At 39.2% G+C, this 18,126-nt stretch overlaps 1 protein-coding gene across 8 annotated transcripts in view; it reads left to right on the forward strand.

The window, feature by feature from the left end:
• The window catches only part of FILIP1 (filamin A interacting protein 1), a 1,235,241-nt gene that overhangs the window by 646,998 nt on the left and 570,117 nt on the right, over positions 1–18,126 (forward strand). For 7 of the 8 annotated variants that reach the window (XM_044063667.1, XM_044063671.1, XM_044063673.1 and 4 more), the window contains exon 3: positions 7,740–7,910. The exons of the other annotated variant lie outside the window; for it this stretch is intronic. In XM_044063667.1, coding sequence (XP_043919602.1) covers positions 7,740–7,910 — 171 coding nt within the window. The remainder of the gene's footprint in view (positions 1–7,739; positions 7,911–18,126) is intronic. 8 annotated transcript variants of the gene reach the window in all.

Genomic DNA, 18,126 nt, shown 5'->3' on the forward strand with positions numbered 1-18,126 from the left:
AGTGAGGCTGCTGCAGAACAACTGTCAGGTTCTGCCCCTCTATATGTAAGCCAAGGCAAAAGGATAGAGTCTGATTTGTACTTCAGTATCATTTTAGTTGAAGGATTTATAGACAGCAGCTAGCTTGCTGAAAGGTGTACTGATTAAACTGGTATTTTCCCTAAGAAAAGAGACGGTAAAAGCAAATTGTGTTAAATTAAGACACTCTGTCATGTACTTGTAATTCAAATATTTTCCTTCAATAGAAGGGTAGCCTGTAAAGAACATTTATAAAAGTGATAGGATAACCATGGCTACCCATGGACTGCACTGATTCTGTACCCTCTTTTCACCTGAACATGGTATTGTCCTTAATATATGCCAGGCACTGGATGTATGTACACAGTTTGTCAGAAGAGTGGACTTTAAATATCATAAGTCATTGACCACTTTTCTTTTCAACTGACTTGCTTCAATAGCATTGCCTTTGCAGACATTCATTTTTGGCAATACACAGTAAGAAAGTGAGCTAATAAATCCTGATTCACTGTCATTCCCTTATGGATGGCAACATTAGAATGCTCATTTCATTCTGTACCTGACAGAGTTTCCATTGACCGTTACTATTCCTGACCTTTGGCTAGTGATATTGCATTTAAGGACATTCCCAAAGTAACTACAGATTAGCTTTAGTTAATCAGTTTTAATTTCAAAATAATTGCCTAGAACACACTGCCAGTCTTTGTCCAGATTTATGTCTTAAAACGTTTTGACAAAACTTATACAACTGCTCAGTACATTTAACAGATTCTTTATGTCCAGCATGAAGGATGAATGCAAGAAACTCACATTCATTTTGATTTATGGCATTTGTGAACTTCACAGCAGCATAAGCTACAATATTTTGCTTTAAGAAAAGTTTTTTTCAACTATAATCTGATATATATATGTGTGTGTGTGTGTGTGTGTGTGTGTGTGTGTGGGGGGGTGTGTGTGTGTATAAATATGCATATAAGTATTTTCTTTGTTACTCAAATGTCCTTAGAAGTAGGTTGGAGCAATTCTTTCTATGAGTAAAACTATGTTTAGTCTAAATTTCTATGCTTAAAATCATGCGGTGTTTATACTTACACTTAAATCTTGAGCAGAAATGTTTTGCTATGTTCCCTTAAGTAAACATTGTTCAAAACATGAATTACTGTTTCAGTCATCTTTTTCTTATTCTTAACTGTACTGCTAGTTATTTTATTCCGCACTAGTTTTCTGTGCTCTGTAGCAAATCTGTCTGACTTGGTTGTGATTTTCTAATCTATACGATGTTGTAGCACTAATTTTCAAATTATGCTTGTACAAACAGCAGTATATAGTTATACAGGGAGAACTAATTGCAGTGGAATCAACTAGTATACTTTTTAAGGTGAGAAAGGATTGAGTACCTAAAGAAACACATACAGCTGTACAGAATACATGCAAATTCTGTAAGCCCACTCAGACAATGGCCTTATTTCAGGACTGAACACCACGCCAGACCTTGGAGTTGTACAACAGAAATATTAACAACCGAACCACTGTGCTGCCCACAATAATTTGTCATGTTACTAATACTAACTACTTTCATCAAGAACTTAAGTTTGATAGTACTGTGCTGACAAATCCCACACACACAGATCCAGTGCTATAAATGTAACATCTGGTTAAAAAACATGAGCCAATGTTTTTCATTATTCAGCCATGAAAAGCATCTTGCTTTGTGATCTGTAATACAGATATGATATCTTGATAAGAGTTTTTTTTGAATGTTGGTTTGTGTTCTTCTTCTTCTATCTGTTCAGACTTTGAATCAACATTCTCTTGTATTGATTTGAAGTCTAGCTCATCTTAAGATTAGGTGTAAATATATAACCCAAGTGAACAGTAGGAGAGTATTTTAAATGATGCAATATAGGATATCCACCATAAGTTTAAATAAAACTGGCTAAAGGACTTTATTGTAATCTGAATTTATCAGGAGCAAGGAGTAAGACAGTCTGTGTGTGTGTGTGTGTGTGTGTGCGTGTGTGCGTGTGTGTGTGTGTGTGTGTGTGTGTGTGTGTGTGTGTGTGTGTGTGTGTGTGCGTGTGTGTGTGTGTGTGTGTGTGTGTGTGTGTGTGTCTGCGTGCGTGTGTGTGTGTGTGTGTGTGTGTGTGTGTGTGTGTGTGTGTCTGCGTGCGTGTGTGCGTGTGTGTGTGTGTGTGTATGTGTGTGTGTCTGCGTGCGTGTGTGTGTGTGTGTGTGTGTGTGTGTGTGTGTGTGTGTGTGTGTGTGTGTGTGTGTGTGTGTGTGTGTGTGTGTGTGTGCGTGCGTGTGTGCGTGCGCATGTGTGTGTGTGTGCGCATGTGTGTGTGTGTGCATGGGTGTGCATCTGTTTGCATGTGTGTATTTAAGCATGCATGCCGTTGTGCGTTTTACACTTGTGAGAGACAGAGAGAGAGAGAGTGAGAGAAATGTAGATTTCATAGGAAATTTTAAGTACTTCTAAAAGCAACAAAATCTAAAAAATTATTGTCATTTACAATAAGAAAAAGTACAGAAGGTAGACTGGACAATCAGGAAAATAAAATAAATTTTCTCAAGGACATTTTAACAAGACATTTTCACACATAATTTGTCAAATAAAATTGTTCAGTGCTGTAGTAATTGACTGCATAAATGCTGGTTTCACAGGGCTTACAATTTATCTAACCAGCAGAAAAAAAGAACGGATTGCATGAGGCAAGACGTTAGTATCTGCATCAACAGCTATGTTTCTGCATGTCTTTGTTTCAAGCAATGTTTCAGTAAACGCAACCAAATCGTAAACAGCTTTAACCTTATGCGGAATTTTGTCCTAGACAAATGCAAACGTTCAGCACTTTCCAAACATGAATGAACTACACATGGCTACGTTAAAGTTTTTTTTCGTTCTCTGAATCAGTCTTATCAATGAGAATAATATACTGTGGAAGTGACCATAGACACAAAGAGCAAGAGAAAAAAGAGAGACAGACACAGAGACCAAGAGATATGATGATAATAGTGATGGTGATACAGTCCAGACATTATCAGCATTATCCGTCACCTACCCCATTGTCATCATTTTCTGTATAGGGTCAATGCGGTCTGTCAGCTATCACCATCTCTCTCCGATTGAGTGCCACTCTCCTACCTTCTTTGACATTCATGCCTGACTGTCCCAGGTCTTCTGTCATGCAATCCATCCATCTCTTTGCTGGACACCCTTGTTTCCTCTTGCCTTCTTCCTGTCTGTCCCAAATATTCTTCACCAAACTGTCTCTTGTTTTCCCTAAACATATGCCTGAACAATAGTAATCTGTTCTGTTTGACCTTTTCTGCAACTGGAGCTACTTTGGCTTTTTCTCTTATGTGCTCATTTCTTCATCTGTCCCACAGTGTACATCCTTTCACACATCTCAGACATTTCATATCCATCACCTGGGTCTATATTACATCATGAAATGCTTAAATAAGCGAACGATGATTAATCGACCCCATGTAAGCGAAAGCTTACAATCTAGAAACCCTGGAAAAAAATCGCTGTTCCAAACAAAAAAAAAACTTTAAAACAGTACATAAAGTGGGGGACTTTCCCCCACACACACCCTGACAAGGGGGGCTGTGTCCTCCACACCCCCCTTCTTAAATATACCAACTCCAAGATCGCACTGCAGTGCCGAAAATGGCAAAGTAACAGAAGCGGCCAAGCGAATTTTTTCCCAGGGAAAGAATTTGCCTTTTCATTCTTTTACGATCGATTAAGACGCATTCAAAAGAATGCGTCTTCGATCACATAATAGGAACCCCATCCCCTCTAGCTTCCTCAACTGTCCTGCTTTTACTGCCCAGGTTTCTGTACCATGCAGAAGTACTAGTTACACCAATGTTTTGTACACCTTACTTTTCAGCTTCTTTGGCATTCATCTGTCATATACTACACCTGACACTCTGTGCCAGTTGGCTGCAGCCCCTCTAATTCTAGCTCTGATCTCCTCATTCACACTTCACTTCTCCTGAACCACACTTCCCAGATACTTGATGCTGTTAACATGGGTCATTATTTTTCCTTCTATCTCAATTCTTAACTTCTTCTGACATTTGCTGCCATTACAGCTGTCTTACCTGTACTCATTTTCATCCCATGCACCTTCAGTTTTGCATTCCATTCCCCTATCTTTTGCTGAACCTCTTGTTCAAAGTCTGCCTGTAATGCCACATCATCTGCATAAAGCAGGTTTACTGATCTGTCCACTCTGACCTGTTTTCTAATGTAGTCCATCACCAGTATGAACAACAATAGGCTCAGAGCTGAAACCTGATGCACACCTTCCTACTGGAATTCCCCTCTGTGAGACCAAACACTATTGTTATGTGAGTCAATTACGTTCTTGAGCATACCCTGCACTAATTCTGCGGATGTTTTTTAGGACTTTAAACCATCACAGGACTGCCCAAATCAGCTTTCTTGGACCTTGTCATATGATTTCTCCATGTATAGGAATGCCAATTTTGACTCTTTCCTCATATCTAGCTTTTTCTCAGTTATCTGTCTCACTGCATCCAGCAGGTCATTGTGCTGCATGCTGATCTGAATCCGAAATGCTCATCTCCCATTTCACATTCTACTACTCTGCATATCCATTTATCAATCACCGTCTCCAGAACCTTCATGCAACGTGATAGGAATTTGATGCCTCTGTACTGCCCATAACTGTGGATGACCCCTTTGTTCTTGTACACTGGCACACGTATGCTTATACACCATTCATCTGGGACTCACCTTTCCTCTCTGTAGTGCTCTAACTACCCTCAAGAGCCATTTCTCCCCTATCTCACCCAGCGTCTTGATCACATCTGCTGTGAGCTCGTCTGAGCCTGCTGCTTTCCCTGACTTCATTTCCTTGGTGCTGTCTTTGCTCCTTCTAGGATGGGCTCTTCTTCTTCTTTCACTGTAGGCTGTGCCTGGGGCAGTGCAGCTTCTGTGGGGTTTTCTTCATTCAGAAGCTGCTGGACATACTCCTTCCCCCTGTTTTTGATGTTACATGAGCTGGTGTGCAGATTGTTGCTGACATTCCTATGAAGGCTGTGTGATGATTATCTTTATCTTTGTGTCTTTGCCTTGCAACCTGATTACGTTTCTTTGTGCCATCTGCTGAGTGACTTATCAGAAACTGGTAGAGTACCTCTTATGCCTTGTTCTTTATTATTGCAACTGATCTCTAAGCCTCTTTGATAGCCAACCAGTATTCCTTCTTAGCCTGGTCCATATTTTCTATAGCCCACTTCTTTCTGCACTCCTTCTTTCTTTTGGTGACTTCCTAGACTTCTGCATTTCACCACTAGCTTTCCTCATGTACCTTACTTCCATTCCTGGTTTGGTCAGATATCTGTTCTGTAACCCTCACACATGCTGTTATGAGGTGCTGCCATTCTTCTTCAGCTCCACTGATGATGATAATGCCCAGAGTAATTATTTGAACTCCTGTGCTTTCAGTAAGCTGATTGCAACTGATTGTGGCAACTAGTGGTTTATGCTGTAGGCTGACTGTTTCACTGGAGATGATTTTGCAATCAGTGATTCTACCCCAATGCCCTTTCCCTTACTAGGAGGAAATTTGCCTGAGTTGCATGTTGGCCACTCTTGTATGTGACCTTGTGACTGTCTCTCTTTCTGAACAATGTGTTGGCTACTATCAAGCCATTTGATAGCCAAAAGTCTAGAATAGCCTCTCCATCTTTATTCCTGTTGCCCCACCCATGTGGACCCAGGTAATCCTCATATCCTGTTCTGTCTGTCCACATATGTGCATTCAGGTCACCCATTATCAACACTAATTGCTATTGTCCTGTTTATCTAGTAAGTACCGCAATGGCTGGCATAATGCACTATTTTTCCCACTATCACAACCCTGCTGTAGGGCATAGGCTGAGATTATGAATACTGCCACATTATTAAGCTGGAGTCTGATTGCCATGGGTCTGTCACTTTTTCTGATGATATCCCTCACATTCTTCTGAAGCCTCTCCATCACCACAATTTCCACATCATTTCTAGCTTGTCCTCCTCCTGAGTAGATTACTCTGGATCCCAAGCCAAGTGGCTTTGTTACACAGCCCTTCCATCTTGTCTCCTAGATACATGGGATGTCCAGCCTCCTCCTTACCATCATGTCATCTATTTCCAAGCTCCATCCTGTCAGTAAACTACTTTGAGCATAGTAATCCTTAGTTCATGTTAAGTCCAGCTTTAGCTCAACAGATCTAGGCAACTGGACATTGGCCAGCCATTATTGATCCAGGACTGATGGGCTTTACGGTTGATACACACTGGCCAACAGGGCCACATACTTTCCACAGTTGGCATAGATCTCTGGTGTAGGTCAGGTCCTCAAAATACTTATCACCAGCAAATGCTCATGCCCATTTTTGGCGATATGAGTCAACATGTTTTAATCACTTAAAACCAATTTTTATACCATCAAGTGGCTATCTCTGACATGGCACAGAGTCTGTGATCCATGTTCTCCTATCTAGAGGATATTGAACACCACAGCTGATGCCCAAAGCAGTTGTTGTGTACAACTCTTCCTCCTATAAACACCATCTAGAGTCTGTGCTGCTGCCCACAGCTCCATTCTTTTGTGAGTTTTGAGGTAGAAACACTCACTATTTTTTTTTGAGGGGAGGTTCCAGAGCGACATAGGGAGAACAAGTAAACTCCATCCAGGTATTTGCCAGAGGCCAGGCTCAAATCTTGTACCTTGTACACGGCAGGTGAAGACTTTAACCATTATGCCATCCATGGCATTAGTTTTGAAATTTGTATTTGAAAGTCACTACAATACTTGTACATTTTCAAACACTGGATCACATTTTGCTTTACTTCTTTCATTGCTGTTTTTTTACAATATGATTCCTGTTTCTGATCTTGGAATTTTGAAAATAGTGATGTTTGCTTATAGAACATGAATTTAGAATATGGTTAAAATCTGTCCCTTTGCAGTCTTTTGTGAAACACAAAAGACAGAGCACAACAGTATTTCTGAAAGACTGCATACCACACCATGCTGTGCCTTTAAAACACTCTTTGAGTTTATTCTGCTGAGGGATTTGAAGATTTAAAAATTATTGGACTACATTGCAATTAAAACAAAACAGATTTCAGATTTCAGAGAGTGAAAATAAAATACAGACTAAACACAATTCAGTAATACAGTAATGTAGTTTGGAAACATTAAAAAAAACATGTCTGAAATACAGCCAGTAAACAAATCAACTCTTCATTATGAGTTTCTCTAAGTATAGTTCTTTAAGCAGCAGTTATGTATCAAAATCAGATTTGTGCTTCTGTATGTGGACCGCTTACCCTTTTACAAGTATTATATTCAGCTCCATGATCAAATGTGAATTATTTCTGGGGATGATGTTGCATAATATGAGCAGAGCTAATAAGTTTAGTGTCTCAGTCTAGAAAGTTCTATCTCTTTTATATAAAATAATGTTTCTTGATCATCTACCAATGACTGTCCAACAGAATGGTAAATAAATGCACATAGTATATTGACTTTCACAGTCTAGAGATGAGCATTAGATACTTTTCTAAACACAACAAGCCTCACAAATGTATTAGCTCTTACAAGACGGCAGCTGCTGTGTGCACCCAGCTATGAAGTCTTCCATGCTTTTTTTTCCATTAACTGTTCTCTTTTCTGCTTGATTTTTCACAGGCTAGAGATGATGTCATTCATTTGCTGAGGACAGAGAAGACCAGGCCTGAAGTGCTAGAATCTCATTATGGGTTTGCACAGCCAGAAAATGTCCTAAAATCTCTGCACCGGGATGCTCTAATGGTCAGTGAACAGCCCTTGGAAGATGTTTATGAAAAGCCAATGGTGGAGGTAATTCTCACTTATATATCATAGTGGTATATTTTTATACAAAATGGCAGTCATTTATGCCACAGTTTGAGATTCATCATTGGGATCTTAAGAACTATTCCAGTACTGAGCCATTTCAAGCCTGTAGAAGTGATGACATGTGCTGAAAAACACTGATTGGTAGCATGTATGAGACACAAATTCAGATAAAAAGTAGAAAAAGAGTCTAGGAAACACACACATAATGCAAATGGAAGCTGTATACAGTACAGGAATGAAAGCACAAACAGTAGTACAGGGTCATCTAATGCTGAGGAGCACATTTTAAACCACAGAGTAACAATACCCAAAACAATCTGTGTAAATGTTCTTAAGTCTGCCTGATGATCACTTCAAGGAGTGTCACAGAAATAAAAACAGCACAAAAGTCTAAGTAATAGCAGGACACAAGAATAGCGACAAAACAAACAAGCAAGAAAAGATAGACATGAACAGCGGAAGGATAAGATGTGCAAGTGCTGCAAGAGTCAACTGGAAAATTACACAAGTGTGACAGTGTCATGGATATGCATCTTCTTATAAAATGCATAACTGCATCCATGAGTGTGCATTCTACTCAGCGTGCTATGCGCAACTGTAACTGCAAATGTCTTAGTAACTGAAAATAAGATAACAGAGATGTGGGTCCCCTATGTAGGTGTGAACACATAAACACACACACAAGCACACAGACATGCACACACACACACACACACACACACACACACACACACACACACACACACACACACAGACAAGCACACACACACACACACACACACACACACACACACACACACACACACACACACACACACACACACACACACACACACACACACACACACGCACACACACACACACACACACACACACACACACACACACACACACACAGACAAACACAGACAAGCACACACACACACACACACACACACACACACACACACACACACACACACACACACACCAGAGAACTAGCACAGGAACTTAAATGAGGCACAACTTATAGCAAGTCAACCTACAAAGCTGTTACCATATTTATTTATCTTTTGTAAATGCTGTAAGTGGGCTGTGTCTACTTGACCTTTTTTTCAGCCTTGGCTTGCTAAGCATAAAAGCCATAATAAACTATGTGATACAACAGGCAATATGGTATAAGGTTTCAGACATCAGACAGTCATAACAATGGAAGTTATGCTTTGAATGTAAATGATAAACTGAGTACTCTTTCAAAACACTTTGGTACATTTATTTTTATTTACTTACATGACTATTTATTTATATTTGTAAACTGGGTAAGTCCAGTTGGGAGGATTTGATTTTCAGTGGACCACAGGGGAAGAAAAGCTTCAAACATGCTTAAGTCACTTTGACATAAATTGACATGTTTCACATACATTACTAATTCTGTATACAGATAAACTGAGAAATGTAAGTCTAGTTAAGCTGACAGAGTTTATAATTATTTACTAAAACAGAAATATGTCAGGTCAGTGTATTGGTGAGTGCCAGAAACTGTAGTCCATTGATTAATCTGTCAGCAAAAATTTAGCTCTATAGAGTATAGATAATATTCAAATTAAAGCCAGACTAGGCTTCACAGTGGGTACCACTGGTCTATTAGTCTGTGATAACCTGAAGAAAACGGGAAATTGTATCAGGCTTGATCATTAGCTGTGACCATATGTCCTAGTCTTGGCTGTTTTTGGCCAGTGACATATCATCTTTATGCAGGGTAAAATAAGTGCCCTTTCTCAGATAGGTGGAAGAAGACCTCACTTAACAGAATGATTCACCATTTTTGTTAATGAGTGCATAATAGCAGATGCTGAGAACTTTAGAAATTCTGAAAGAAGTCTGTCTACCGATATTCATACAGATTTTAGTTTAAGTTTATATATTTCCAAATGGAGAAGATTATTATTGCTTATCAGTAGAAATCTAGTAAGAGAAAAGGTTTATTTGTTCTAGTTTGATTTCTAGGCACTGGGTGGAGAAAAGGTTTATTATAGGTGCCTTATTTGTTTGGCAGAGTGGAAACTGAAATTACTTGTACTTTCCCTCACTATTTAGATTGGGGAAGAAAAAGCATATGGGTTTACATCCTAGGGATGGTAATATATCAATACCATTCCCAAATTTCCTAAGATTAAGGAAATTCTTATCATTTTTTTTTAATTTCTCAAAGGAATTCTTTTTCATAAAGAATTATTTGAGGGATCAGGTAAATACTAATTCACTGGTGGTCAGTTTATCTGAGAGTGGCAGTAGTCCATAGTCAAGGCAACAGAGCAGGGATGGCATGCACTTTATAAGTAGAATGGAAATGTATTAGATTTAGCTATCATAACAGAGGTGTGCAAAGCCTTTTTTTAAGTAAGACTAAGAGTTGGTAAATATTTGTGTCAGAATCAGCACTGAAAATAGATCATATTTAATTGAGAAAAAAAGGCCTTTTTATTGGACAGATCCAATGTACACATTATGGAAGATAATGTGATGATTTAATTTAAACTATTTTTTGTTAAAGTGTACCTAAGTGATATCAGAATGATAGGTTTGGCCAGTCCAAAAGTAAAGATATTTTTGAAGTATAAGTGTATTTGTCTTCTGCTAGTGCTGCATGAAAGATGCCAGATTGTGCTCCCCTTTTTAATACCAAACCAAATGACCGTTATTTCTAATAGGTTAGATAAAATTCCCTTGTACTAAACTATTCTGTGGTTGACTTTAAGGCACTACTGAGAACACATTATATGCTGGAGGCAATTTGATTAGGTATGTATTTTACAAGGTCGTCAACCCATTTCTATATTTATTAATTCACTTTTTAATTATCTGAGTGGGCTGACAAATTGACAGTTTTCAGATGCGACTTGATCCAGAGGTGGTTGCAGGTTTTTATGACAGAATGCAGCATTATTAATTCAAATACTTGAAGAAAACATAAAGATTGGTAATATATGCACAGTTTAAATGCAAAAGTCAGACTGTTTTTAAAAGTAACTGGTAGAAACTTACTTCCATGCTTATTAAGGATAGATTGTCAGGTGGGATTGGAGGATGGGAGTGTTGGTTGAATTGGAGGATGAAGTGTTGGTTGGATTAGAAATTAAGGCTTAGGTATAGCACTGACAGAGTTCTAAGGGAAGAACTTGGGTAGTATTTGCAGGTAAATAAACTAATAAACATGTGGGCAACTTTTCTCTTGATGTGATTTTTGTGTCTATTTCAGAGATGAAGAGAGAGTTGATTTTTGTATGTATGCATGTATTTATTTGTTTGTTGTTTTATATTTGTTTACTAGGGTAAAGTATTGATCAATACTGACCAATGCCAGGTTCAGCCTGGGTGAAATACAAAACATTTCACAAACAAATAAGAAAGAAATGTAAGCAACAACAAAGTAGTTAAGGTTAATTACACAGAAAACAGTAAACACACATTATAGTCAGCAAACAGAGTGAAAGGTAAAATATTCACATTAGTTTCTAAAGTGGGTCAAACTTCAGTAATTCTGTGAGAGGAGAAGTGGAAAGGAGAGACAGGAATAGTATGTTAGGTGATATGTCATATGTGGAAGCAGAAGCATTTATTTTGGATAAAGAGGTACTTTTTGAGTTGCACTCTGAATATGGAGTAAGTGTTGATTTCCTTTAGGTCGATGGGAAGAGCCTGCCAAAGAGTAGATGCCTGACAGGAGAATGCATATGCACTGTTGTTCGGGTCCATATCAGCATCGCGAAAGCTGTCTTTTGCAAATACATGTTCATCGACACATAAACGTCGAAGAACGAGAACTGCAAAGTACCAAAAGAGTGAAATGGAGAATGTTGAATGGATTTTCTTGGCCAGCAGGGTGATCGTGGGGATGAGGAAATGAATCCTTTTCCCCAATGTAGTGAGGTCTTGGAGTTGGTATATTTAAGCAGGGGGGGTGTGGGGGGTGCAGGGGGGCTTGCCCCCCCCCCTGCAAAAACATTTGAAAAAGTGTTTTAGGTAAGGTTTGTACAGTTAGGTTTACCTTAACTGTATGGCGCTGTTACTTCCGAGAATGTGTTTGGTGTTCTCCATTTCACTCTTTTGGTACTTCGCTGTTCTCGTTCTTCGACGTTTATGTGTCGATGAACATGTATTCGTGAAAGACAGCTTTCGTGATTATAATATAGACCCCTGTTTTTATAGGAAGACGTTACTAGGCTAGAGGTCTTAGAGCCTTTACAAGCCTAGCCATGTTAATCCAAGTATTCCCATTTGCTCTTTTTTTGGCAGTTTGTAGAATGAATTTATGAACCGAGCAGGTCTGTGATCAACACCAGCAACCCTTGTCCATGAGTGACAAGGGTGCCACCCCAGGGGTGAATTTGCGGTCTCCCATCAAATTATCTAGGTTGCATTTGAATAGGGTCAGTGAGGAGCTCTGTTTTACATGAACAGAGAGTCTATTCAGGAGAAGTGGCATTGTCTGGGAGACATATCTTTCTCTCCAGCATGCTCTGTTAATGTCACAATCTACGTTGATATCTCTAGAGCAAGTGACTCTTGAGCAATTTGACTTGCAGATGTGCAGCATTTCCATTAGGGCAGGGTTGGAGATTGCCCTATAGGCCAGGCACAAGGTACCTCTCAACAGCCTATTAGATACAGAGTAAAGTGAAAGGACTTTCAGCCTGCCCACATAGTCCATGGTTTGGAGTCCCTGTATTTTCTTAGTGAGAAATCTCTGAGGTCTCTCCAGTTGCTGCTGGTGTCTGGTGAGATACATGCAAAAGGATGAATTACACGCTATTAGTGGTCTGATGAGAGCTGAGTACAGTGGAGGTATGCCCTTGCTTAGAAGTTGGCTAAGTAGCAGGCTTTTCTTACCACTGTGGAAACTTGGAGGTCAAAGTTCAGATTGCTATCAACCTGTGTTCCCAATTCTCAAACTACTGGGTTGCAACTTAGGGGATGCTGTCAGTATTGTAATTTGTAGGGAATTCCATTTTGCCAAAGGGAATAATAATGTATTTTTGGATTTAGTTTTAGACCATGGCTCTGGCACCAGTCATTTGTTTGTGTTAGCCCTTCCTGTAGTATGTTGACATCATTGGGGGACTCAGTGATTGCTCCCAGTTCGCAATCATCAGTGAACTCGGTGAGCCAAAGGCCATCTACTTTGGCCTGGACTTCTGAGAAATAGATGCCAAACTGTAAGGAGCCCAGCACAGACCTCTGTGATACTCCACTGGTGATCGGTCTACTGGTGGGTGTGGAGTCACCAATTTTGACACAGTGTGTTCTGTTGGTGAGCCAGTTTGCTACCCATCTAGTAACATAAGGGTTAATCCCTATCTGGGAGAGTTTCTCAATGATGCCAGGGTGGGGAATTGTGTCAAAAGCCGTGGCAAGGTTAAGATAGGCAGTGTGCCTATCTTTGGTAACATTCTCAAAGAAGTCTACATGGTTTAATAAGCATGATCTACCCTTAATGAAGCCAAACTGGGTTGCGTCCTGCATTTGGAGGTTACCTATCTCCTTGTTGATAAGGTCCATGATAATTCTTTCCATGGCCTTGCAGATAAGGCTGGTTAGACTTATGGGTCTGTAGTTCCCGGGGTCAGTTGATGGCCCTCCTTTGTGCAGGGGGATTACTGTTGCTGTTCTCGATTCTGCAGGCACATAGCCAGTTATCAAGCCATGATTAAAGGGATCTCAAGCCATGATTAAAGGGAATGCCAAGTGGGTCTGCTAGTTCTTGTTTTAGAATGTTTAGCACACAATCTGAGATATTAAATGATCCCATTGAGTCCATGTTTTAGGCCTTGGCAAGCACAGAGATGATCTGTTCTGTAGAGATACTAAGCAGAGGACTGGTGTCGGGTATGCTTTGGGATGTGGTAGGTGGGGATATGGGGGTGAAGTTTGCGCTGAATCTGTCAGCGAGCAGATTGTCTATATCTTCTAATGTAGTATGAGTAATCATATCTACAACCAGTTCGACACATAGCTGGGCATTTCCTTTTAGATTTTGGATGTAGTTAAATAATGCCTTATGATTATCCTAGACTAGGGATGTAATTTTCTTCCTCTTGTTATATAATCTGTTTATACCTGAAGACTACCACAGTGGCTTGTTTTTACTGGTAGACCTGGTTTTGATCCAGTCATGTACAGCAGACTTTATGCAGTCATTTAAGTGTTTGTACTTCTGCATAGTGATCATTGGTGCCTATGATTGTGGGTGGTATTAAGCCTTTTATATCATGACTTAGTAAACTGTAGTTAGCTTTGGTGAAGTTTTTTATCATTTTTGTTCCTGTGAGGGTGTCAGTTCCAGTAGTTACTTCAAACGAGACTGATTTGCAGCCTGACCTAACCATGGAGTGTGTTACACATGGGGAAGTACAGCAACCTGCCATATTGGTGAGTTCTATGTCCAGAACATTAAAGCCCCTAGTGGGGGTGCAAGCTATCTGTTCCAGGGCATTAGTATTAACAAAGTCCGTAAAACTCTGAGTAAGCATGTTTTTACTCATGTATGTCCCCCAGTCAATGGAAGGATAGTTGAAATCTCCCATGACTAAGGTGTTGGGCTGTATGGCGAGGCATTCCAGTAAATCAAGATAGACAGTATGCTTACCCTGGTTCATGGTGGTGGATCTAAAGCTAGCAATGATGTGGTATGGTATGGTACTTTCCCAATTGTTAATTGGACATAGAGTAGTTTGAGAGAGTCATGCTGTTTGACCAGTCTGGAAGTGTATTTGGTTTTAATGAAGATGGATACACTTCCGCATTTGGTTCTCTCATGCTCATTTTGAGGTTTGAACATGTGGAAGGCATTATAGGGTGATCTCAGCAGCCTTGAAGCACATCTAGGTAATTACACAGATGTCGGCACCCTCCAAGGTGAGGACTGTACCCAGGGAGTACAGTTTTGTGTTTAAACTCATAGCATTAAGCAGCATGACTCTGTGTTTGTCTAGATTAGATTTTGTTGCATTGGAATATTTGTTGTTTTGCCTAAAAAAGGCACTATGGGAAGGCAAGGGGAGGCAAGAGCCTTTGCCAGTATACAAAAGCCTAAGGGGGCAGGTGCAGACCATCTGTAGCAAAGCAGTGAGGTCTGTCTACTATATCCTCCTAGGCTGACCGATACTGGATCCTCTTGGACTGACAAGTGTTAAATATCACTGAAACTGTGGAGTTTGGTTCTGGGGTAGTCACAGCTGGTGTGGCTTCTGAGTCGTGTCTCAGGTCGTATGAGGAGGATTTTTCATTAAGTTTAGTTATAACTGGAGTAGTTTACAGAGTTGTGATTCCAACAGCTGATGACATCCCATTTAGGTAGTCCCACTGCTCTAAAAGCTTGTTCTCCTATTGAGAGATTACTGCCCTACAATTGGAGGTACAAATGCAGTAGCAGCAGAGTCGGAGTGGCAGGTTGCACGTATCCTCTCACTCTATTATTTATTCTTCCTCCTTGTCAGTGGGTGACACCAAAATGTGCACCATTTAATTAACAGATGTTACTGATAAAAAAAGTTAGGGAAAGAGGAAAACAGAAATCGTTTAAGTAGAGAATCTTGTGAAACTGAATGAGTGATTAGTGTAGGAGGCGAATGGATATTACAGAAAGAGACTTTGAAGAATCCTTTGGAAGTAATCTAAGAAAAAGAAAGAAAGCTGTTCTGATCTTGGTTGTATCTGGTCAGCTCATAAAGAAGCTGAAATGTCATTAATAGTAGATGTCCTTTTGAGATTATTACAGACAACACTAGTGAGCAGCTATCTATCAGCATGTCTTTATAAAGCATTAGCAAAGAGTCTGGCAGTTGGTGCAGAGGTTAAAGGTCTAAGTTGGAGTTCCTGTGGTATGGGGATTTTTTCCCTCAGCCCTCGTTTGCCAACTGTATGACCTTGAACAAGTCACTTAATCAGACATTGCTCCCAGATCACCCCGGAAAAGAGACTCTGTGTCCATTAGGCCTAATTGGTGTTAAGTATGGACATTGCTGTGCTGATGTTTTTACTAGGCCTACCTCTATGCTGTTCATTGCAGAAACTAGCATGGTTACTCATGTATCTCAGGAAATGTTTCATAATGGCTGTTTCAGGCATTCTGAATAATGTACACTGCTGGAAGAGGAAATGCATTATTCTGCATTAAACAAAGGCATCAAACAGGACAAGCTTTAGGTTGTTCAAGGGACACCTATGGGTGTCCACTGAATACACAGCTAGCATAAATAAGTAAACTATTAGCTGTCAAATGTAAAATAATCAAAGCACACTAGATAGGGCAACAACATAGATCTAAATCAATTAGTGACCATGTTACCCTCCACCCCTGTTTGTTCTTAGTTTGTGCATCTATCAAGCTTAATTACTGAAGACCACAATTTCACCAAAGAAGCAAACCAACTGATGCAGATGTTTGTTGAAAGAGGCTACCACAGTGATCTGCCCAACAGTATGTTGCCTGAAGAATCATTAGGCAGAAACTCTAGGTACTCTCTGATTTTGGGTAACAATGCTTTTACCTAAAACCAACAGAGGGATACCGTGGCTACTAATAGATATAGATCTATGGCATTGCTCTATTCATGTGCAGCTAATCAAATTAAGATGACCGTCATAAGGAACTGGAAGTTAGTTTTGGTGCAAGATGTGAAAATGAAGTTGGGTAATGAATCAATTATTGTTTTTAAGTGAGGTAGAAATGTTGAGGAAATCATGGAATTCAAAGCAAGTGCTATCAATGCAGTGCTATGAGGATATGGAAATGTGGAAACTGTAGACACTGTAGGCCCTTATGTCACTGTCCATGGTTACAAAAGGTCTGTAGTGTGTCCATAACATTTAAACTGTGCACTAAGGGTGTTGTTTTGTTATGTAGGCAAAATTGAATGGAAATTAAGTGTCCGAATTTATGAACATTGTCATGATATTAAGAAGAAAAATAGAAAGAATGCTCTTTATAAATATAGGATTAATATATATATATATATATATATATATATATATATATATATGTGTGTGTGTGTGTATAAATATATATATATATATATATATATATATATATATATATATATTTTTTTTTTTTTTTTTGGCAAAAGTTGACAGGAATATTAAAGGGGCCCTTTGAAGGATGGATAGGAATGTGGGAGCTGTTTTGGCAGCTTCAGCTGAATGCCACATACAGCCCTGGTCTTAATGACCACACTTCTATACTTAATGTACTGAACTTAAGATATGCGAAATATAAATGAACCACAATGTCAAAGAAATTTTGGAATATGAAACAAAGGGCCATCAGCACAGGGATATGAGGATGTCTAAATGTGGGTACTGTAAGCACTATATGTATATATTCATGTAAGCCCCTATGTCACTTTCTACAGTTATGAGAAGTCTATAGTGTGTCCAGGACATTTTAACTGTGACAATAAGGCTGCTGTTAACCTTGCTTTATGTTCATCATGTACTATTTTTATGTAGGCAAAACTGAAAGGAAATTAAGTGCCAGAATGTATGTAAATTAACAACAAAAATAGCCAGAATGCCCTTTATAAACATTTAACTAGGTGTCAGAATTAAAAAAATATATATTTTTTTAATTTGGAAAAAGTTGACAGGAATATAAAAGGGCCCTTGGGAGGACCGAGTTGAAATGAGGAAGTTGTTGCGACAGCTTTAGTTGAATGTCACTTACAGCTCTGGTCTTAATGACCACATTTCCATACTTAATATACTGATGTTAAGATATGCTAAATATAACCAGGAGACAATGGTAGATCAAGCAGGGAAAACAAACCAACAACAACAAAAAGTTAAATAAAGCAATACACATTACTGGTTCCAACAGCTCCGACCAAATTTATTAAGATGTAAGCTTTCAAACTTTCACACAAAATGTGTTTCAACAGGTAATAAAACCAAAGTAAAAATAATACATTTATATCAAAGGCTGATCGCAATCACATTATAAAAGGCACCAATAGAATGGACTAATTAATATGTCTAAATTACTTTAATAATTGGGTTAGTTTCCAGTGTCATCCTAATGGGGTGCAATATTTGTGAGCGTGGAAGGAGATGGTGAACAGATGATGATGTTTTGGTAGGGATGGTCTGCACCTCTCCCCTTTAGGCTTTTGAATATTAGCTAAAACATTCTCTTCCCCCATAGTACATTTTTTAGGGAATGGCA

The sequence above is a fragment of the Protopterus annectens genome, chromosome 1.part0, assembly GCF_019279795.1.
Source record: "Protopterus annectens isolate FY-2018-M chromosome 1.part0, PAN1.0, whole genome shotgun sequence".
In the NCBI taxonomy this organism is placed as follows: domain Eukaryota; kingdom Metazoa; phylum Chordata; order Ceratodontiformes; family Protopteridae; genus Protopterus; species Protopterus annectens.